Raw genomic sequence first — 22,384 nt, 5'->3', positions numbered from 1 at the left:
TTTGGCCAATTCAATTATTAACTTTGTTGTGAAAAAATGTAAGATTTCATAAACTGTAATTATCTATTTATATTTGCAAATATTCATCACGAATTTTGTTATTCGGTAAACAATGAATTCTATCTTCAGAAATGAGGCAATATTCAATTATTTTGTGCATTATTCATAATCTCAAGAGAAAATACAATTAGTCAATCCTTTGTGTGGCAAAGGAAATAAAAAACCATATCAATCGAATTCTTGGAACGGTCGTAGCCAGTTAAATTAAAAGTCAGAGGAATTACTCCCGTTGCTGTTTCCCAACCACACACACTCCAAACCAGACAGTGGAGCTGTGGGATGATAAGAGGCATGGTGCTCGAAATGATTAATGTGGCACAAATAAATTAATTGCCATTTAATAATAGTAAATAAAATCGGTGTAAACAAGATACCCGTTGAGATAAAGAATGCTCCAGTAAAGATTAAAATATATCTCGTTTTATGAACTTGGTAATTTAGTTAAAAATTGGTAATTACTCATGGGTTGGGTGCCATCACGACCTTACTAATGAGTAGCGAAAACCCAAATGGCAAAAAATAAAATATTTTGAACTTTTAGGAATTTAAATGTCAAGTTTGTATAATCCGGTAAACATATTGTTTGTTTATGCCATTCACGTGATATGTGTTCGTTCGCTTCATCAATTTACTTAATTTTATCCTGACATATTTAATTCTTCAGTATTAGCACCAGTATTATTTTATTTTGGATAGTCAAATTTAAAATAAAATAAAATTATTCTTTTTTATTATTACTTATTAAGTATTGGAAACTTAGATGTATAGCTTAATCTTACTAGATAAAAATTTAAATAACGTAATTCCCAAGTCGTTATAAAAACAATTTTAGAAAAATAAAGTCAATAAAATTAGATGTAGAAAACATTCTAAAATTTTGATGTCTTGTTTTCTTGGGAGTTCCCTTCTTACTTTTCACGGCCCAAAGCTGTCGCCTTTTAGACTTAGTCATTCCCAATCAAGGTGCTTTTTGATGGTTATAATCTCGGTTATGCAAACCTGACTGCGGCAAGTGCCGAATAATAATGATATCAGTGGAATTTTCGCATTAAAAACTCGTATATTATTAGATTTACATTCATTCCGGCGGTGAAACAATTGAATGACCTCCAATCAATGACCGATTTAAAATGGAACGTCTCAAAACAGATACCCACAGCCATTTTGTCGACGTCTGATTGTTTACAGATTCTTCAAGGAAATGAAAGTAGCCCAAGTTCGGTGCGTAGGGTGATTGCCGTACTGATACGTCTTATCTGCATCAAGATAGGAGAAAAGCCCCAGCGATCGCTAAGTCTGTGACACCCACAGACTTGGCATAAATACGTTGGCCAGTAGCCAGTTAGAATCAAGTTTCAAACGAACCTCACAACGAGCAACATGCAGTCACATCTCATCGCCGTCCTGCTGGCCACCGTGGCCATCGGCTCCTGCATCGCGAATCCCAACCTCATCTCGGGTCCTTCGCGAATTCTTGAGATAATGAGCGCCACCAGTGAAGTCCAGCGTAATAACCCACAGCTGACCATAGAATGTTTCGACTACTATAATGACCTATTCAAAACCGAATATGCGGAATATGTGGATGAGTACAATCTGTGCCTCGATAAGTATGATGGCGGTTATGAACAGGTCCTGGAACAGTACAATCCCGTTGTCTGGGACCTCAGCAACTCCACCTTCGATTCCTGCATGTTCCTGCTGGACTGCGATAAGCAGAATAACAGCGAAAATGCCCTGTCCTGCTACTCCACTGAGGTAAGTTAATAGTGATTTGATTTTTTAATTAACTCTTATTTTCTAAAATTAACAAAATATTCCAATTAATTTTCAGGGTCCGAAAAATTCCAAGCAGTTGTCCAGTGTGGCATCCAATGCTTCGGTCTCGGTCGTTACACTGCGTCAGGAGGTCGAGACTCTGGTGTTCACCCGTGACCAATGCTGCTCTGCATCGTCCAGAAGCTATGAGATCCGCTCCGGCGAGTCCTACGAAGATCTTCAGAAGTGCCTGAACGGTGAGATTCCTGTGCCGGATAGAAGCACCACCACAAGCAGCAGCAGCACCAGCACCAGCGCCACCACTCCCACTGTTTCCACCACCGGATCTGCTTCTACCACCACCCCATCTCCTTCCAGCACCACCCCATCTCCTTCCACCGCCAGCTCATCCGCACCGATTTCCTCAACAACGAGTTCTCCATCGACAGTAGCGCATTTTAGTCCCGTTGAAAACAGCAGTGGCAACAGCCAGCACCGATTCCCAAGAAGACTGGAACATATTTTCAAACATATTGTTTAAGAGTTGACCAATACAAGGGTCAAAATCAATAAACTAAACAGGAACATTGCAAAACGACAATATTAATAGTGAACAATTAATAAAATGAACTAATATTAATACACATATTTTGGGCTATAACATAGCTAAAGTTTAATGAAAAGTTTGTGGCATATCTTACAATTAAAATAAGATTTAAAAACTAAACTCCTAACTTACAACTCTAGTTTAAATGAGTTGATACTAAATGCCAGTTTAAGTCGCCATTTAAAATTCCAAGCTAGAATAATTTATTTGCCAAGAATACTCTTATCTTCGTCTGAATGGCTTTTACCGGTTTTCAGTAAACTTCTGATGCAATTGAAAAACAGGCCTAGGGCCTTTGAGAAATGGCAATGCTTAAGGACTGGCTCCAATCTTCAAACCAAACAGATGGAATCAAGTGATGAAGTCAATCTGGGAACTCAAACGAGAAACTAAAACCCATTGCAACTTACTTAATTAACGGACCGATCTAGGTGGAAAACCGAGTAGGAAACCAACCTGATGCGATGCAAATAAAACTTTTTGCATTTGCCATCAGTCCAAGTTTATCAAAGATCCGCAGGACACGGGCTGTGAAGGGGGTCGTTGGCGGGGGATGGAAGGACAAACATGTAAATCAGCCTGGGAAAACTTTACCCCGGGCAGGACAAACAAAAAGGGCGAGGAAAAAGGAAATCTAGGACGGGACACTTTAAGGTAGCGGTAACAGTTAAATAAACATCCGAGCCATTTTCCTAGCGGTGTTTTTTATTCAATTTTAATTGCATGTGGTGTTATTGTTTGTGCAGCTGCCGGCGGCGGCCTTGTTGTCACTGCAATTAAAACAAATTAGAAGCGCTGTGCAAAGGGGAGATTTCACTTTGCCAAAATAAAGCCAATAACTTGGCAAGTCCCAGTATCCTGCATCCTTGCCTTCCTTGCAGCCTGCCTATTGGTTGGTTGGCATTGCGATACCCAAAACACACACACACACTCAAAGAAGAACACGCAATTAAGATATGCAAATTAGAAGTGGTCCTTGCTACGGCAGCTCCTGTATTCCTGATGGCATCTTCACTCCACTGGGCTCTGATAATTATGCAGAGGTATGCAATGAAGACGGCTTTAATCTTGGCCAACCATCTCGACGATAGATTTTTATTTTGGACAACGATAACGGGTCAAGTGAGTCATTAAACTTTTTCAAATGTAATTATTGTGTTGCTTGTAAGTGACCGACAAGCGATTTTGATAAGCTTGAAGTGTATATTGTTCGGTCATTAGTCACAGAAATTATACCAAAATCAAGTAATCAATCTGTGCCCGAATATAGACTCGGAAATTAATTGATAACGATTGGGAAATCCTAAAAGCCGCTTTCTATATTTGTTACTTACCAGTTCGTTACACTCAGCCCTAGCATGTCTACTTGTTTATTTTTTAATCAAGTCGAAGGACTTGTCGCAATTACTTTTATTATTTTCACCAATAACATTTAATGATATGATTGTTTCGGGCTACCTCCGATACCTTCAAGTGGCTTGTGAATATTCCAAGAATCGAACAGCATGACAGACATATAGACTACACGTGTATCCTCGCACTATAAACACTCGAACTAGATTAGATTATTTAAGCCTTAAATTCTTAGCTATTTGCTTCCTTTTATTTAGCAAGCTCGGCGAATTGCGTATAAAGATCAATTCTGGGAAGTATAGACTTCGATCGAATGCTGATCTAGGTGAATAAAAATTTTGGGAGCAGGGTGAAGGAAACCCTTGAACTGGATTTGCCGGGTGGGACCCAATATTGTGATGGTTATAAAACCGATAAGACTGATAACTACGGCCAGGTTTTTGAGATAGCTCGAGTGATAGGCTAAAGCTGTCCAATAACATGGCAATAACATGCGGTTTTTAATGGAAACAAAGGCAGGAATATTATTTTATGGACCACTCAATCGCGACGCCTATAAATACTGAAGGTGCTAGGTGGGATCCAATAAGTACGATTCGATCGCTGGAACAGTTTAAACGCGAACTGTAATAGAACAAGTGTTGGCTCTTTATAAAATGCTAGTCAAAGTGTGCACTATCCTTTTGGCCATTGGCCTAAGTCAGGCCGTGGCGTATCCGCCCCTGCAACTTAATAATCCTCACCAGAACCTGGTGCAGTTCCTGATACAATCACGTGATCTCGGCAACGATCAATCACATACCTTTGATTGCATGAATTATTATCTTCCCCTGCTTAACGAAGTTGTGGAGACCTACAGGGCTGATGTAAACGCTTGTGTGAATAAAGCTAATGAAGAGGTGGCACAGATCAACGACAACACCAAGGAGGAACGAAATGCCATTGATAACTCCGCCAAGACTTCCTGCAATGCCCTTACCGCATGTAGTTCAATAGAATCTGCCATAGATTACTTCAGCTGCTACAGTGAAGCCGTAAGTTGACTTTTGATAAGTGGACTCCCAAACTGATAATTACAAATTATTTTCGCGTCGAACAAAAAATTATTAGTCAAACACGTGATTATATAATCTAATTAAATTGTTAACTTTAAATAGTGATTACCAAATCCCACAGAAACTAAACTTTTACTTTGCCAGAAACATGATTTTCAGGCTAAATACATATTCTAAATTTAGTTGGTGCTTGATTAAATTAACTATATACTAATATTCTATAACACTTACTAATTTTCAAATATTCTACATTTCAGGGTGCCAACAATACCAAAACCATGTTCACCATCTCCGCTAACGCTTCGGAGCTGCTAGCTGCTGTGCAGGAGGAAGTGCGTCTCATCAAGGTGAAGGAAGAGGTGTGCACCAACAAGACCCAGAGGGCCTATGGAGAGGCATACGGCCAGCTCTACGCGGATTTGGGTGATTGCATTGCTGGCGCTCCAATCCCATCGGTATCCACAAGCACCCAGGCCTCATCCACGGATTCTTCGACTGATTCGAGCTCCGCTTCCACCGAATCCTCTACTGATTCGTCCTCCGCTTCCACCGATTCCTCGACTGATTCGTCATCCGCTTCCACCGAATCGTCTACTGATTCGTCCTCCGTTTCCACCGAATCTTCTACCGATTCCTCGACTGATTCGTCATCCGCTTCCACCGAATCCTCTACTGATTCGTCCTCCGCTTCCACCGAATCTTCTACCGATTCGTCCTCCGACTCCACTGAATCCTCCACGAATTCCTCGACTGATTCTTCCTCCGTGTCGACCGAATCCTCCACTGATTCGTCGACAGACTCCTCCTCCGCTTCCACCGAATCCTCTACTGAATCCTCGTCTGATTCGCCCTCCGATTCCACCGAATCCTCTACTGATTCCTCATCTGTTTCCACGGAATCCACAACAAGTAGTGGTGAAAAGGAAGCGCCGCCTGAGGAGGACTTGAAATCCCTCTCCTCTCAGAACAGCAATGACCTCCAGAAGATTCTAAAGAATCTACGGGTTTGGTTCAAAAATCACTAAGCGATCGTGTTAATTTTAAAAAACAGCATAAACGAATAAAACATAAATAAATATTAAATATCTATTTTATTTATTCGAAAATAAAAAGAACAAGTGCTTTTCCATAGGGTAAATAAAAATTTAACTTCATAAGCGAACACTGAATAAAAAACTTGAAGAAAAGAACCGTGTGATTCATTGTGTAAGACACTTATCAAGCTATCAGGCTATAGTCCTCGTTGAGGCGCCAAAGTACAGTGTTACCCACCCCTTGACTAACCAAACTTTGGCAAATCAATTATAAACGGTCAGCCGATAAGCTACCAACTATACTAGCAATTACCAATGCCAGATAGCAGGGCTATTTATGGATGTTTGGGTCATAGAAAAACTTATTAAAAATTAAATCGGAAGGAATCATGGCCGATTTTAAGAACACGATAGCAACTTAATTAGCTTTTAATCAGCATGATTAAAGATTTCTCGATGACAGTTTCAACTACCGAAAATTATGATAGAAGAGAGCTATAAAAATATGAACCAAAAGCCAGTAGCATTCAGTACGTATTCGAGATCCGTTAAGTCGGTTAGTTAAGTGGGCATACTAAAAATGAAGTTCGCTGTTGCCCTGTGCCTGCTATTGGCCACCAGTGGCTTTGCCCTGGTTCCCAAACATCCCGCCGACCTAGTCTCCATGTTGGCTCACCAACAGTTCGCCGTTCGCACTTTAATGGGCGCTCCCGAGGCACGGGACGAATCGAACCTGGTCAATGACTGCTTCAACCACTACATGGAGGACCAGACCAACGTGATCTTGAGCTACAACCTACAGTACACCGGATGTCTGAGGACCGCACAAACTGGTCGGGAGGAGCTCACTAAGGAGAGCGCCTCGGAGCGCGAAGCCCTTCTGGATCGCACCAACAAAATGTGCTCCAGTCTGACCCAGTGCGATACCTATGTTGATGGCCTGGATTTCTTCGACTGCTATCGCAATGCCGTAAGAATAATGAGTCACTAATTTAATTCACTAGAGATCTCCAAAAGATGATCTACCCCTTTAAGCACTAACGATTATAATGAATAGCTCTTTAAAATGTTCTTTGGCAACAAAGTGGTCTAGATTTTCATTCGTATTGTTTATTGCTCGATTAGAGCGCATTAAAAAAGCGTGCCATTGTCATAAATTCAATCGTATTATCAGACGAGAGCTAAAGTGCTTTATAAAGACTGAGAGTCTATCATTAGGGGAATATAAATAGTAACATGCAATATCTTTTAGTCCTCCGACAGCTACAAGGTTATGTTCACCCTGAACAGTGACTCCAGCCTGGACTTCAATCGCATCAGTGCCAAGTACCAAGTGATCGAGACCGATCTTACCGACTGTGTGGATTCAGCTCGCGTGGATTACGCCCACGACATGGACGCGTGCGACGAGAATCTGACGTTGTGCTTAAAGGGAGGCGAGACTTCACCCCAACCGACTGTTCCCACTACGACCTCTGGGGCTCCATCGACTACTACGACTACTGAAGCTCCAGTGTCCACTACTCCTGTGGTTCCATCGACTACTCCAGTGTCCACTACTCCTGTAGCTCCATCGACTACTACAACTACTGAAGCTCCAGTGTCCACTACTCCTGTAGCTCCATCGACTACTCCAGTGTCCACTACTCCTGTGGTTCCATCGACTACTACGACAACTGAAGCTCCAGTGTCCACTACTCCTGTAGCTCCATCGACTACTCCAGTGTCCACTACTCCTGTAGCTCCATCGACTACTACGACTACTGAAGCTCCAGTGTCCACTACTCCTGTAGCTCCATCGACTACTCCAGTGTCCACTACTCCTGTAGCTCCATCGACTACTACGACAACTGAAGCTCCAGTGTCCACTACTCCTGTAGCTCCATCGACTACTACGACTACTGAGGCTCCAGTGTCCACTACTCCTGTAGCTCCATCGACTACTACGACTACTGAAGCTCCAGTTTCCACTACTCCTGTAGCTCCATCGACTACTACGACTACTGAAGCTCCAGTGTCCAGTACTCCAGAGAGCACTACCGAAGCCGCTTCCACTTCCGAGCGTTCACCCGAGGAAGATATCAACAGATCCGTGCGTCTCATTCAGAGGAGACCTTGGAACCTGTTTAAGCGCTTCTTCTAATCTTGAGGAATTTTGTATTATTTATTGCATTCAATGGGAAAATTTCAGAATCCTAATAAATTTTGCTGCCGATAAAGCGTAGAATACTTTTGGGTTCGATTTTAATTGTAAGCAGGGTAGTGCGCAGGATTTCTGCAAAAGGGGCTCATAAAATATCAACAAAATGTTTTATTAGTAGATTAAAACTTTTATTAAATATATAGAAAATGTATGCCTACTTTTTGTTTTGAATTCCGAATATATACAATCAAGTGGGTTAACTAGTGGATTAACCCTCTTGAGTGCGACGCTGGGAGTAATCTTATCGCTGATAGATGACGGAGTAATGAGCTTTATCTCGCCTGTCCAACCAGACAAGCGCCACATTATTGACTACTGGTGTTTGCCACTACTCTTAGATCAGAAAGCTTCGATCCACCGGACGACACTGACAATCATTGTGCACGTCTGTAGATAAGTGGTGCACCTGAACCTCTCATAAATAACTGGCCTTCGGGCTGGTCAATAAAACCGAATGGGGTAGAGCCGAGTTATTAGGAAATGATCAATTAGTCGCTCGGCACTTGAGCGTTTGCGTTGGTTCTTGAAGGCATTCGAGACCGGCGACCAAATGGAAGCACTACGTCGATTTTTAAGAACGGAGACCCGTTGTCGCCTCTACGGGATACATACCATATTATTGTTTGCCCTATTTTTGGGTTTCTCGGTGGCTGCTGAGGTGCCGGATTTGCTCACCCCCGAACCGGATATCACGATAGACGAATGCCACGATGAGTTCACCATTGCCTGTGCCAACGCCTCGCTGGTCTTCTCCGATTCCTACGATCTGTGCGAACTGAATGCCAATGAGACCATCATCAATCTAGAGGTCGATGTGGAACTGGAGCGACTCCAAATCGAGTTGGGATCCAGTGCGGTGTGCGGAAATATGCAAATCTGCGACACATTGGTTGACGATCTGGAGTACTTTCAGTGCATCAATAAAAACGTAAGTTTTCGAACTTGTTAAATTTGTTAAAGTCCACATTTATACATTTGTTTTTAGGGAATCCATAACCTGGACATTCTGACCGAAATAAATTACAATGCCACGAGTGCTTATACACGACTACACGAGGACTATGATGCAGTGCATCGGGCGCTTTTGCTTTGCGGCCTCGATGCCCAGAAAAAGTACATTGAGGACATAAGGCAGGCCCACAGAGAACTCACTCAATGTCGATCGGAAATCGACGAGCTTAACAACGAGTAGTCGTCGCTTATCTGTCACTATACAAACAAAATGATTAAGGGTGAATAAACACCATCATATAAGCTAAATCACTATAGTTTACCAGGAATTGATATTATTTTCTGATAAGGATATAACTTTTAGGATTTGTTGATTGCCTGATCCGTCTTAGATACATTAAGTACATATATATATAACTTCCATAGTTAAGTTCTATTATACACGGAAGTACAATAAATATTTATTAATGTTCAATTCAATGTGTATCATTTAGCTGCAGACACTGATCCAAGGATCGAAAGATTGTATCGGTTCCTTTCACATAGTTTTGTTCGGTTTGATTTGTGCAGCGATAGCGCTCCAATTCGATTCTACTTAATTTCTTATTTAGTATTAAAGCCTGCTCGGTGGCATTAAATGAAATACTGTAGACACTCGCCAACTGTAGTTTAGCCTAATGGAAAACTAAGGTTAAAAAGGTCTCGAATCAAGGGACAGCCACTCACCATTTTGGCAAAGCAGTTGAAAAAGTCCAGGGACTCCGTCAGCACCAAACACTGATCAATGAATGATGAGATGCCCAGGGCAGCCTCTCGAATCTCCTCCTGAGCCCCAGTGGCATCCGTTAGCAAGGACAGCCGCTCGGTAATGGTACTCTTTTGACAGGCATTATATCCTTGCGACCAGGTAGCTCCTTCACTTTCCAGTTCCGGTAGGTAACGAGCAAAACACTTCTTGGTGTTGCTCAGACTCGAAACAGTTTGCTTTCCATCATCTAAGTAGGAGCTCAATGAGTTGAGAGTTCGGGGAGCGGGCTCAGCAGCACAGGCCTAGAAATGTAGATGGAATTATTGAAAAATAACAATGGATATACTTATTTACCCTAAGGGCTAGAAGCAGAATGATAGCAGTTTTCATGGCACTGGTGACCATAAAACACTGACGGAAATCGAAGCAAAATTTCCGCGTCAAGTTACCGAAAGTTGGTAATGTAATCCTGACAGTGATGTATGGTTTGTTTATAGGCTTCTTATCGCCGGGGTTCGTCTGCAAATAACGATCCAGTAGCTCCCAAACTTTGCATTTCGATGATGAGCAAAAAGTGTTGCATACTTTTAGCTAGAGGGAAAACTTTTCCGGCGAAAGTTGGTCTTTGCAATTAATTACGTCACTCGATAAACAGTAATGGGAAATGGTTCAATAGATATTGCGCTGTATTAACCAATTGGTTACAGCAATCGATTCTGCGGATCGTAAACCCCTAAGCCCCTAAATTACCTTTGATAAGTTCAAAGAACCGCGAGTTAGGCCTTCCGGTGGTTCCTGGCCAGTGGCCACCTTATCTTCCGACTATCAGCTTTTGACCCTGAATACACGTGTGTGGCATCGAATGGGAATGCACATGCAAAGCAATTTGTGGGTCCGGGCATTACGCATACGCATTAATGCTACCTAATTGATCGACGCTGGGTAGCAGGAAAATATTCACAAAAATATCATTTCGGGCAAACGGATCAATCATTCGCACCGCCGGACACGTATATAAAGGTTTTGTACCCCTTCCTTGGCAGCGACAGTAAAGATCGAGCCGCCAACAAATCGACCGCCAACATGAAGCTTCTGTGCAGTGTGCTAATCCTCGCCAGCGTTCTGGCGGCCAACGTAACAAATAATTTGATATCCGCCACCATTCCGGCAATAACCAGTTTGGCTTTCCCCTGAGCAGGCCAAGCCCAATGTTCAGCTGCAGCTGCAGAGTGCCCTTGACCAGTATCTGGTGCATGCCCGCAATTTGGATACCACCGTTTCCGCGGATGTGACCACCCAGTGCTTCAACCTCTATCTGCCCATGCTGAATGAAGTGGCTGCCACCTTCTCCACTTCCTACCAGGCCTGCATCAGCACCGCCAACGCCGAGACCGCCAATCTGACCGCCGAGGCCGACAAACAGCAGAAGATCTACCAGGCGGAGGTCACCAGCCTCTGCAGCGCCTTCACCGCCTGCAACAGCGACAACGACACCACCAACTTCTTCACCTGCTACGCCGATGCGGTGAGTTGAAGCTAGAGTATCCTCCAAATGGTGGTTGTTAACATAGATAGATATAGATATGCCACAACAAGTATAGGTATTTCGCATATGGTGAAAGGCCGGAGACTAGGTCAATTTTGTAGACCTAAGCTTTATAAGTAACTAAAAGTAATCGTTTAATTACCTTAGGCCGAAAGTGATGTATCTGTGATCTACGGCATCGCCACCAATGCCGCCAGTTCGGCCAGCTCCCTGAGCATGGGCATTCAGGCCATCCAGGACACCGAGTACCAGTGCACCAACACCACGGAGAGCGACTACGTCCGGGATACCGCTGCCACTTACGATCTGCTGGACAGCTGCCTGAAGTACGGAGTGCCCACCACCTCCACCGCTGCCCCCTCCTCATCCAGCCCCGTTGATAGCTCGAGCGGGGCTCCTGTCACTGATGGCACCACTGTTGTGGCATCGTCCACCACCGCTGCTGACACCACTGTGGCTGTGACCACCGCAGCACCCGGAACCGCTGCTCCGGCGACCATCGCCGCTCCCGGCACTTCGGCCTCTTCTTAAGTCACAACTTCAAGTAATTGCAAGCAATAAATGAGCATTTGAAAAAAGATATAAAAGGTGTCCTTTAAACATTACTTAGGAACAGATTAATTTATTTTATATGTCGAAATCATTATGTAAATTTAAAGAAACCGAATTAAAATTATTTTTTAAAATTTGTATGTTACGAATGGAAAGCTTTTTATGGAAATAACAACACATTAAAAAGTTGGGTAGCTCATTTGGTACCTATAAAAAGTCAAATGAACAAGAGAATTCTACATTACTTGTACATTATTATTAGTTAAATTAGTTTTTACATATGGCATTTAAGATGAAAGGTGCATGTTAAGTCATCATAATATATCTTAAATATTTTATCCAATAAACCGGAAGCGAACTTTATTTAATTTCTTAACATTATAGGATTTGAACACAACTGCTATCTTTATATAGATTGTATATGCCATATGTTGCATACTTTTTGTCGAAAAGCAAATGTTATTCAAAACAAGAAAGGAAGTCAGGTTAGGCAAACCGATGCTTATATGCTTGCTGTGAATATATATTTAAAATACCAAGGCATTTACGATTGAAAACATTATTTTTTTATTATTTTTAATTAATTTTTTGACATGATCGTATGGTTTTGATCAAAAATGTGGTGAATCGAAGTGAAGTCAGAATCTACTGACTTAAATCAAAATACCCTCTGAAATTACATATAAAGTTTATATCTTCATTCAATATTTGAATATGACACATTGATGATAAGAATAGATTTCGCTAAGTTTTTGGGCTTTGAGACCCAATAGTTACAGCAATCAATTCCATGGATTGTAAACTCTTAAGCTGTTGAATTACCTTTGATAAGTTCAAAGAACAGGTGCATGTCGACTACCTTATATTGTTATCCGCACTTTGACTTGACTCATCGATGGAGCCGTCTGGTCATACGCCCTAATGCTACCTAATTGATCGGAATTCACTTGCAACAAAAAAATCACACGAATTTGAGTTGGTCAAACGGATCCATCATTTTACCGACCAGACGCGTATATAAAACATTTAGACCTGGTCTTCAGTAGCCCCAGTAAAGGAATAACCGTCAACATGAATATTCTGTGCACCGTGCTAATCATCGCCAGCGTTTTGGCGGCCAACGTAAACAATACGTCACATCCGCTTGTTTCACGATAGTAACCACTTCCGTTTCCAGGCCAAGCCCAATACCCAGGTCCAGAGTGCCTTGGATCAGTATTTGGTGCATGCTCGCAGTCTGGATACATTTGTTTCCGAGGATATGACCACGCAGTGCTTCAACATATACATGCCCATGCTGAACCAAGTGGCTGCCACTTTCTCGAGTTCCTATCAGGACTGCATCACCACCGCCAATGCCCAGACCGCCAATCTGACCGCCCAGGCGGAGCAGCAGCAGAAGACCTATCAGTCCGACGTTTCAACACTCTGCAGTGCCTTTACCGCCTGCAACAACAACACTGATACCGCCAACTTCTTCAACTGCTACGCAAACGCTGTAAGAAAATCGACCATGAAATACTGAAAGTATTGGAAAATTGAATTTTAAATATTCCTATAGGCTGATAATGACGTCTCTGTGATCTACAACCTGGCCAGCAACGCTGCCAGTTCGGCCACCTCCTTGAGCTCGGGCATTCAAGCCATCCAGACCACCGAGTACCATTGCACCAACACAACGCAGAACAACTACGTCCGGGATACTGCTGCCACCTACGATCTGCTGGACAATTGTCTCAAGAATGGAGTGCCCACCACTGCTGCCACATCCTCATCAGCTCCTCAGACTACCTCTACCACAGAAGGGGGTTTCTTCTTTGACCTTTGAGTAGTTGGCATATTCTAATACACGGTGATAAAACCTTTTATCGTTCAGTAAATATTTAAACCAAAACAAAAGAAGACAAATAATTCAATTATATTGCCAAATTCACAGTAGTTTGGTTTTACACTGCAGACATTGCTAATGAAATCTTAACATAATAAATTTTGGTTCAGATGTAATTGTAAAAACGAAGTGTTCAGTTAAATAAAGTAGCATTGGTTTCAGATGTTTAGTTAGTTTATAATGTGTACCCATGTAAAGTCAACCCATTGACTTAGGCGAATCCTAAACAGCTGTTGTATTTTTTATATTTTTGCCCAACGGAGCACAGATGTTCTTAGAAATGTACTTTCGTGTAATATTCGGTTATTTCTGGCACAAGATTTCGGAACAGACTGATGAGTTGCCCACAAGCAGCATCAATGGAAAGTTTTTTACCTACACTTGGAGAATAGAACCAGACAATCGCCGAATAGACTGACCGAACTTACACCTTTTCGATTGGCGAGCGGGCATAAATATTCAATCGGAGGTGGCCTTATCGGCGATACATTCAATTATCTCTCCGGTTTGCGGCTGTTGGCGCTTTAAAGTGTGCCCACACACAGTGGCTTGTGCTCAGTCGAATTTTGTTCTCGGACCATTAAACATTACCCATTCAGCATTCAGCATTCACCATTCAACATTCAACATGGAAGGCCAACGCGTGGCAGTCGTCGCATTTGCTGTTTTGCTCGCCGGATTGTGCGTGCTATCCGGTCTGAATGTAATGAAAATGAAATTGAAAATGGAAATGAAAATGAGACCGGGTTGGTGACAATCGAGTAACCGTAACCCCCTTTTCGTAATCTCCAACAGGCGGCACCCGTGGAATGCAATATTGGCGGTGGCATCCAGATCTCTGACGATGGCTACCAGAGCCAGACGCAAACCGGTCCCGGCTGCCAGACCCAGACCTCCGAGGATGGAACCCAGAGCCAGAGCCAGAGTCAGTCGGGCAATGGCTACCAATCGCAGACGCAGTGCAGCGGCTCATCCTGTGGTCAGTTCAACACCTTCCCGCCGCTATTCACCATTAAGCCGCTGGAGCCGTTGGCACCCATCACCTGGCAGCCCTGGGGGCAAATGAGGAACAACCAGGTGCAGCAGCAGATCAATCTTGGTTAAGTTTTTGAAAAAAAAAGTATTCAGGTTGATAAAGGTTTTGAATTCCTAATTATTCAAAAATTTCAAAAAAATAATTATATGTGCTATTGAAAATTAATTGATACAATTAGCAATAAGATGCACGGCGATTTAACAGCTTATCAGCAAAATTAAAAATTTTAATTAAAAATTGTATTTCATTAGTAGCAAGAACTTAAAATGCTGCAATTTGTTGGGTTAATCGCAATCTTAACGCAACACAAATACCTAAAAACATAAAAGAGATTTCTCCAAAATCCAAAAGATTTTGATTCAAATTGATATTGATAATATTCATAGATAACAACAATAGAAAACACACGCTCAAAATGTTTTCGGCGTAATAAAAAAGGAAAGCGAGCTTGAATTTAGATGCTCAGTCTGGCGCTTGTCTAGCTTGGCGAGATCTCGCAATCCAAAATGACTCATTCATTTGGTTTTTTATAGTCTGTGCTATTTACATTTTTAGTCATGTGGGGTAGATTAGCAACGATTCGTTCGAGTATTGTGAGCGATTAGTTTACTCACTGATTGTTCTGTTGATTGGGCGTAAAGATTCTGACAATGAGCGTTTCTGATTTGAGCACGGCCAAAGATAATCGCCATAAAGAGTATAAATAGTTTGCCTTACACTTAAAACTGAGAGATTAAAACTAAATGATTAAAAGATTAAAAAACATAAACATTAAATTGGTACTGATCAAACCTTTATAAGTGTTTGATCTGAAGCAGTTATATTTTCCTTCTAGAACTAGATATATAAAATAGCTCCAAATTGATTGTACGTATCATAAAATGTTATCCACGATTTTCGAGAGTTTCCAGCTCAAACTTTTGCTTATCACTTAAATCCCTGGGATTGCAGCCAGCACCAGAAAGGCAAAAATGATGATGAATGTTCGCGAAAGTCTCGTCTGTGGTTAATGCATTTTTTGTTTTCCTGTCACTTTTGCCGCTGTCGCTGCTGCAGATAAAACTTTTATAATGCGCCCAACTTTCCGGCAATGTGGCGGTGTGCCATCACTTTTGGCAGGCACTGTGGCACCTTCTTCTTCGGCGTTCGGCCTTCGGCGACGTGTGCAAGTAATTGTGGCAAAAGGCAGCACAATAATCAGCGGCAGAAGGATATCGTCAAGCGATGGCGGCGGCGGTGACGGTGCCGCCAGCTGGCTTTTAACTCATTTTCTGATTAAAATCTGTGCCATTAAGCGTGCCAGCTCGAATCGGACTAAACTTTTTTAATGGCCCCGACAATAGTTGCCGACGTCAGTGGGGCGGTGGGTTCGTTTCTGATCCTTCTGCAGTGCAGCCGCAAAAGGACGCGCGAAAATTGGCGCCTGCAACGAACGACGTTGGTCACGACAGGGTGCAGAATTCGGTGTAAAATTAAATTAAAACTGCCAAGGCAAAAGAGCTGCGGACTCGGTGTGCACAGCGAGAAATAACCACATACATCTATTCTATTTCACCATATCTTTGCGGCAACTATCAGTGGAATTAAGTTTAACATACGATACTTGGGTAGTAACACACTGCGATAAGGCTATAAATACGAAAGAATTGTTTACTTAGTAAAATCATATCAATTATTTCGATAAGCATGACCTGGGCTAAGTTTAAATATTGCGTAGTGAATATTGTTTACTTGCTATAAAGTGATAAGGAAGGACACATATGCCCAGATACTTGGCCATTTCTCAACATATTGTTAAATAATATTACATTTAAATTACCATCTTGTGTTGAACCAAAAAGTTATGATAAGTGCTAATTAAGTTGTGGACTTTTTCTCCGTGTGGCTAAAAAGCGAGCCGAAAGCTGTGAAAATATTTGCGAGCCTTCGAGAAGGAGCAGCAGCAGATGGGCGTAAAACAGCAGGATGAGGACCAGGATCCTATGCAGGACTCTCAGCGCCAGCTGTCAGCGGCTGCCAGAGCAACGATGTCAATTAGTTTTTGAAGCGATGCTGACCTCTTTGGTCCCCTGGTAACGCCATCCAATCCTTTCCAGCCGCCACCGCCCCCAACTTGGCCTTGCTTGTCCTTTGGCCGAGTCAAGTTGGCTTTAAGTTAATTGCATAAGATTTCACTTTGCACTTGCAATGCTGCTGCTACTGCTGATTTTGCTGCTGCTCGTGCTACTTCCGTTTCCGCTCGCTCCTTGCCATTTTTTAATCAAGTTAAAAGTTATTCTTAAATGGAGTGGAGTGAGCAAAATATGCAAGCGCAATGCAAATATCACAAAGAGCCTCCATCTGTGGTTGCATCGATTGCATTGCTGTAGAAAGAAATATTTACGTGCTGATTATTTCATGTGGCATCCGGGGCCAAATTGGTTTTGGCATTCAAACTGCGTCGCCTCGTTAATGTATGCATGTTTTTAAATGCTTTCGTCACATTTAATTTGTGAGAAATTCATATGCCATCCTGCGGATTCTTTTCTTTTTTTGCAAATACGAAAAATGTTAATTAAACTCGAAAGTGTGGGCAGATGAATTTAACTATCAATTCGATTTATGATGTGCAAGGCAAGTTTCGCAGCACAGTGTTGTCGATTTGTTGAACATGGTGTTTAAGATAAGTGGTTTTCCATTTAACTCTGTTCAACAGGTAATTGATATTAAGAGATATTATTAATCTGACTGTAAATTGTATTTAATGAGCTTTAAGAAAATAAAAAATTTTAATCCAAGAATATCGATTACTAAAGCGTAATGAGTTGTCGACTTTGTGATGCGCGTTTTTGTTTACATAATATTTATGCGGCAGCTTTCGTTCTCACCTGCCTACCATATTTCATTTGTCATTCGGCTTGCCACTTATTTTTTTTTTTCATTTTTTATAAACTATCTTTGGCAACAACACAAACACACAGCCATCGAGAGCCCCTCAAAGCTGGAGCTATTTCGGGTGCTTTACACCTGCAAAGAGCCTTTGATTGATGATACAGGTAATTGATAAGGCGCCTCAAATACCTCGGGTGGCTTCTTTGCCCACCCCCAGCTAATTGGCTGCTAAGTAGGTGATGTTTAAAAATATTTTAGCGAAGCGTTCTCGCAGTACACCTTCCACATTTCGGGACGGGACGGGATGGGTCTTTGCCTAATTATGCACTCAAAGCTTAGTCAACGAGCTCGTTCCGAGATGGTTTGAGCTAATTAGGGCGTCCAACGTTAATTGCAATTTGCACTGGCACTGCCAAGGGAAAGGGCATTTTCCGAAAGGGGGTGGGGTGGGGGCAAGCGGAGGGTGGAAAGGCTCGGGGAAAACCCAGTTTGCCGGTTACGAGATGTCGCTCAAGTTCTTCAGCTGTTGCTGTCGTTTTGGCGGCGTTGTCACGTTTTTGGTTGCTGCGATTCTCTATGACTTCATTTCTGGATGCCACAGATGTTGCACTTGCCATGCGATTTGCACTTACGTGTGAATGGGATGGAGAGAGTGGAGGAAAAGGGATGGATGATGAGCACTGAGAGCTTTCCATAAGTTTAAAATTTGGTTTTAAATATTATTTACAATTTCGTAAGTCGTGCATATATAGTTCATTACTTGTTAATTTATTTTAAGATAAATTAAGCTAAAATTTAAAAATGCTATCATATAGAAATTGGTTCTCTTTTTTTCGGTGCAGAAATAAAACCAGATAAGTGCCGATGTAACCGAATCTTGACTGGCTTTTCTGTCTGGGGCAGAGCCGAAAATTTTCTAATTTTCTACTGCAGTGATTTGGCATGCATAGAGAGTTGCATTGCCCGCCTCCTGATTTTCCCACTTTCTTCGCATTTCTCGCTTTCCCGCATTTCCCACTCTCCCGCTTCTCCGCTCTCCGACTATTTTCCGGCCCTTCCCTGGGGCGAGTTCCACTGATTTATGCGCATCAATAAGTTCCCTGAGTGCGATACTTATGCGAAATGTGCCGCAATGAGACGTGGACTTGCCCATGGCACGTTCGCCTGCAGTTGCTGTCCACCAACCCCACGATTTTCCGAGATTTCCACCTCCTGCTGCTTCTGTTCCAGCTGCTAAAATAATGATTTGCATTTCGATTTGGGGTTCGATTTCGATTCGGATTTGGCTGAGATATATGGGTGGGGGCGAAAGAGAATGATGGCTCAGCTTGGTCGCACGCTCTAATGAGAGTAACGTGCACAGAAAGAAATTCACCTTAAGTTACAAGTATAAATAGTACTTAGTCTATTTCCAATAAGGAAACAATTAAGTTGGTTACATAGGCAATGCTCTTTAATAAAACATTTAATTGTTTACGTGGCCGCATGGCAGATAATTTTCTGAAGATTTATGAATTATTGAACTTAATTTGGTAGTGAAATGGGTGATTCCGACACCCACTTTTGTTGGGGTGTAGCTCCTATACCTAAACGGCTTATCGCTTTTGGGGGGAACAAGCCAACTGGCCGGTCAAATAATTCATTTTCGCCTCTTTGTTTGTTGGCCACGTTTACGGCCCTCGCTTATCTTAATGGGTCAAAGGTTATGACCAGCCTTGAGATGAGACAGTCCGTACTTCCGGCGACTGGACTGGAAACCACGAACCACAGTGCTGACCACCAACAGACATCCTTTGCATTCAAACGGCGCTCCACGGTGGGTCCAAAGACTTTGACCAGAGATTAGGCGTGCTTATAGTCAGATTTATGGATCGTCAGCGGGAAAACCTTTTAGCCCCCGTCCAAACCGATTTGGCAATAAGCACACGATACACACAACGGCAACCGCAGAGCCAGCAAATTTTGGAGTTCCATAAGCGTCATTTAATTAATTCGAAAATTACGTTATTTTCGACTCCTGGCCACTCTTCACTCGAGCAGCCAGACTCCGGAGTCCTCAGTCCGGAGTAGTCTCGAGTTCCGGATACACAAAGGCAAGAGGTCGGTCGGCTGGCTGGCAGGTTGGCTGGCTGGCTGGCATACTCAGCTCATTTGCTAAATCAAGCATGCGCCACTTAAATTTTCATTAGACTGTTTTCCCGGCTTCCACCTCAGACATTCGCAGCAAAAAGAACCGCAGCAATGTGCGCACTTTGTCTTAATGATGTTAAAGTGAATTTAAACTTACGTGATTTTTACGTGAGCTGCAGTAATTGCCGTTGCAGTTGCAGCTGCACTCGAATGACTTTCAGAAAGGTGAATGAGCTCAGCGTCTTAGCAATTCCACCGAGGGCTCCCACTAAGTCATAATTCCGATACGGTCTCATCATTCAGCTGGTGCCAGAGATTTGGCACATGTGCTCACGTCTGGGCCATAAATATTGGGGCTAGCTGGCAGCTTGGCAATGGCATATTGGCAATGCCGGGTAGTGCCAGATCAAACCATAAATTTAACACATTTCAGCATGTGCAAGCAGCCGGATGGATGGATGGACGGACGGTAGTGCAATTGCCGTCGGACATAGCACATCGCGTATACGTAACGTTGGCCCACGTGCGCAGCGCATCGCTGACCTCTGAACCGCTGTTGCACGGTGCCGTTGTCATATGCAAAGCCATGCTCCACAGCTGATGGTCTTGTTGCTGAGGCATTTAATTTGCCGAAACATCCAGCCACCCACTTTTCACCTGCTGCCACGCTATTTAGCCAGTTAAACGCGGCCAGTTGGCCAAATCGAAGAGCCATTCGGTTTGCGTGCGTGTGTGCGTGTGCGAACCCAAAACCAAGGCCATTTTCATTGAGCACCCTCGGCGGTCTGTCAGCAGCTTTCGACTGTTCCGACTGCCAAGGAAATACGACCGGAACTTGTGCACTGCAAGGAAATTGGGTTGTCTAAAACAAAATAGTGCATTTGGCTTTGTGGGAAAATGTTCTGGATAAACTTAACTAGTTTTGTCAAGTTTTTTTTAGTTTTTCCTTGTAGAGATCTACTCTGAAACTTCAAAGCAATTCAATAATATACAACTTTCATTATAATCATAGTTAAACTTACTTACTTTTTTAGAGTTTTCTTTCGAACAATTGATTGAATTGAGCCAAAGTCGCCGCATATTTTCTCATAGTGGAGCTGCTTTTCCTGTTGCTTCAGGGGCTTAAATGAGGGGGCTGGATGTGGGTGGCCTACAATTCGCTTGGTTCAGCGCCATGCAAGTGGGTGTGCTTAATTCCGTTACACTCGGGTTAAATACACACATTGAAAGCGGCCGCGGGTTGGATGGGGGAGTGGGTTTAATCATGGCATCGCACTTGAAAAGGGGATTCCCGGCTTAAAATCGGATTTGCCACGCCCAAGCGACGCCCAACCAAGCTTATCGAATTGTTCGCATTATCGTTTAGATTTTAGTGGGCCAAGGAAATTAATTTCGAGAGTGGGTTTCGAGCTGGCAGGCACCTGACATGTAATTACTAAACTTACCAGCCGCCCGGAGCTTGTGGCATCCGATTTCATCATCGACTAGAAGGTTCGACATTGGCTCCATCGTCTAGGCTCGCAAATTTTGGATAAATCTCGTTAATTCGTTAATGCAATATCGTTTTACTTGGGAGCGTACTACTGAACATTCCCCGACGAACTCGAAGTATGTGTGCCTACATACTCCAGTGCCATTCATTATGTTTGTTTCATTACGGATGTCGATAAAACGGCAAATGGCATGACAACAAGCGGATTTGCGGCTAAGTCGAGGGAGCACACATGCTGTCTTTTGTTAGTTACTTTAACCAAATGTTGCCATTATTATAACGAGTATTTGCGGGACATTGGCAGTTCGATTATGGGAAACTTTGACTCGCACAGAGAAATCAAAACAAATTACCGCGATCAACAACAATTGACATTTGTTATCCTATTAACGCGGCCATATCCTGGGCCAACATCCCGAAAATATGGCCAGAACCAATGACAACATGGCCGTACATTAGTGAGAGCCAGACTTTCCAAGTGATAAAGCAATAAATGTCAAGGGACAAGGCTTATACACAGCCTTGCAGCAACTCGACCACAAAATGTACTCCTAAATAAGCCTATTTCTTCGGCCATAAGTTTCCCTTTGAGTGTGATAAATAGAGGATCATAAATATCTGCCAAGTTTATATAAGTAGATATTATGAAGGAGAAAGGGACGCAAAGCAATGCTAATATGTCCAAATCGAATATAATGATATATATGTTTACTAATGGCAAAGGATTGATTATATTGAGTATATTATGTTGAGTATAATTAATATAATAACTATCTCGTTAGCGGTTTTGCGTTCGCATTTATAGAATTCAATATCATATTATAATTGGACGTAAACAGAAATCATTTGCTGCACCTTGATGCTTCCATTTACGTTGGCTTAAGTGGCGTCCGCAGCAGGTGCAACTGCTGGTCATCGTTTCGGATTTAATGGACTCCATAAAACCGCAGATAAGTTGTGCAAAGAGCAAACAATGGCTTGGTGCACCTAAGCAAATGTGAAAGCATCGAGAGCATTAAAGCAAACAAGCTGATTAACAAATAATGCACATATCCACACCATGGATGTGCAAATACATCGAGCGGAAGTATTATCCTTGC

The 22,384-nt window shown here is 42.6% G+C and overlaps 8 protein-coding genes across 8 annotated transcripts; 7 read left to right on the top strand and 1 right to left on the bottom strand.

The window, feature by feature from the left end:
* The first annotated feature begins 1,411 nt into the window (after positions 1–1,411).
* On the top strand, positions 1,412–2,419 carry LOC117136484 (uncharacterized protein DDB_G0271670). The gene is made up of 2 exons (XM_033297423.1): positions 1,412–1,818; positions 1,895–2,419. The coding sequence occupies exons 1-2, from the start codon at positions 1,441–1,443 to the stop codon at positions 2,357–2,359; spliced, it is 843 nt and encodes a 280-aa protein (XP_033153314.1). The 5' UTR covers positions 1,412–1,440; the 3' UTR covers positions 2,360–2,419.
* Positions 2,420–4,378: 1,959 nt separating this feature from the next.
* LOC117138037 (cell wall protein IFF6) lies at positions 4,379–5,916 on the top strand. The gene is made up of 2 exons (XM_033299849.1): positions 4,379–4,812; positions 5,091–5,916. Exons 1-2 carry the CDS (start codon positions 4,435–4,437, stop codon positions 5,856–5,858), a joined length of 1,146 nt encoding a protein of 381 aa, XP_033155740.1. The 5' UTR covers positions 4,379–4,434; the 3' UTR covers positions 5,859–5,916.
* Positions 5,917–6,444: 528 nt separating this feature from the next.
* On the top strand, positions 6,445–8,301 carry LOC117136587 (threonine-rich protein). Its single transcript, XM_033297559.1, has 2 exons — positions 6,445–6,837; positions 7,120–8,301. The coding sequence occupies exons 1-2, from the start codon at positions 6,448–6,450 to the stop codon at positions 8,008–8,010; spliced, it is 1,281 nt and encodes a 426-aa protein (XP_033153450.1). The 5' UTR covers positions 6,445–6,447; the 3' UTR covers positions 8,011–8,301.
* A 302-nt stretch (positions 8,302–8,603) lies between these two features.
* Positions 8,604–9,443, top strand: LOC117136588. Its single transcript, XM_033297560.1, has 2 exons — positions 8,604–8,998; positions 9,056–9,443. Exons 1-2 carry the CDS (start codon positions 8,621–8,623, stop codon positions 9,260–9,262), a joined length of 585 nt encoding a protein of 194 aa, XP_033153451.1. The 5' UTR covers positions 8,604–8,620; the 3' UTR covers positions 9,263–9,443.
* A 54-nt stretch (positions 9,444–9,497) lies between these two features.
* LOC117138117 lies at positions 9,498–10,159 on the bottom strand. Its single transcript, XM_033299977.1, has 3 exons — positions 10,124–10,159; positions 9,748–10,071; positions 9,498–9,695 (listed from the first exon to the last, which is right to left on the bottom strand). The coding sequence occupies exons 1-3, from the start codon at positions 10,157–10,159 to the stop codon at positions 9,498–9,500; spliced, it is 558 nt and encodes a 185-aa protein (XP_033155868.1).
* Positions 10,160–10,816: 657 nt separating this feature from the next.
* On the top strand, positions 10,817–11,941 carry LOC117136789 (cell wall protein PRY3). Its single transcript, XM_033297845.1, has 3 exons — positions 10,817–10,903; positions 10,968–11,294; positions 11,463–11,941. The coding sequence occupies exons 1-3, from the start codon at positions 10,853–10,855 to the stop codon at positions 11,844–11,846; spliced, it is 762 nt and encodes a 253-aa protein (XP_033153736.1). The 5' UTR covers positions 10,817–10,852; the 3' UTR covers positions 11,847–11,941.
* A 984-nt stretch (positions 11,942–12,925) lies between these two features.
* Positions 12,926–13,918, top strand: LOC117136980. Its single transcript, XM_033298156.1, has 3 exons — positions 12,926–12,989; positions 13,045–13,365; positions 13,429–13,918. The coding sequence occupies exons 1-3, from the start codon at positions 12,939–12,941 to the stop codon at positions 13,693–13,695; spliced, it is 639 nt and encodes a 212-aa protein (XP_033154047.1). The 5' UTR covers positions 12,926–12,938; the 3' UTR covers positions 13,696–13,918.
* A 386-nt stretch (positions 13,919–14,304) lies between these two features.
* LOC117136442 lies at positions 14,305–15,301 on the top strand. The gene is made up of 2 exons (XM_033297359.1): positions 14,305–14,458; positions 14,551–15,301. The coding sequence occupies exons 1-2, from the start codon at positions 14,384–14,386 to the stop codon at positions 14,857–14,859; spliced, it is 384 nt and encodes a 127-aa protein (XP_033153250.1). The 5' UTR covers positions 14,305–14,383; the 3' UTR covers positions 14,860–15,301.
* Positions 15,302–22,384: the final 7,083 nt, after the last annotated feature.

The sequence above is a fragment of the Drosophila mauritiana genome, chromosome 2R, assembly GCF_004382145.1.
Source record: "Drosophila mauritiana strain mau12 chromosome 2R, ASM438214v1, whole genome shotgun sequence".
Lineage (NCBI taxonomy): Eukaryota > Metazoa > Arthropoda > Insecta > Diptera > Drosophilidae > Drosophila > Drosophila mauritiana.
The sequence above is the reverse complement of the archived record's forward strand: the minus strand, read 5'-3'. Positions and strand labels throughout refer to the sequence as shown.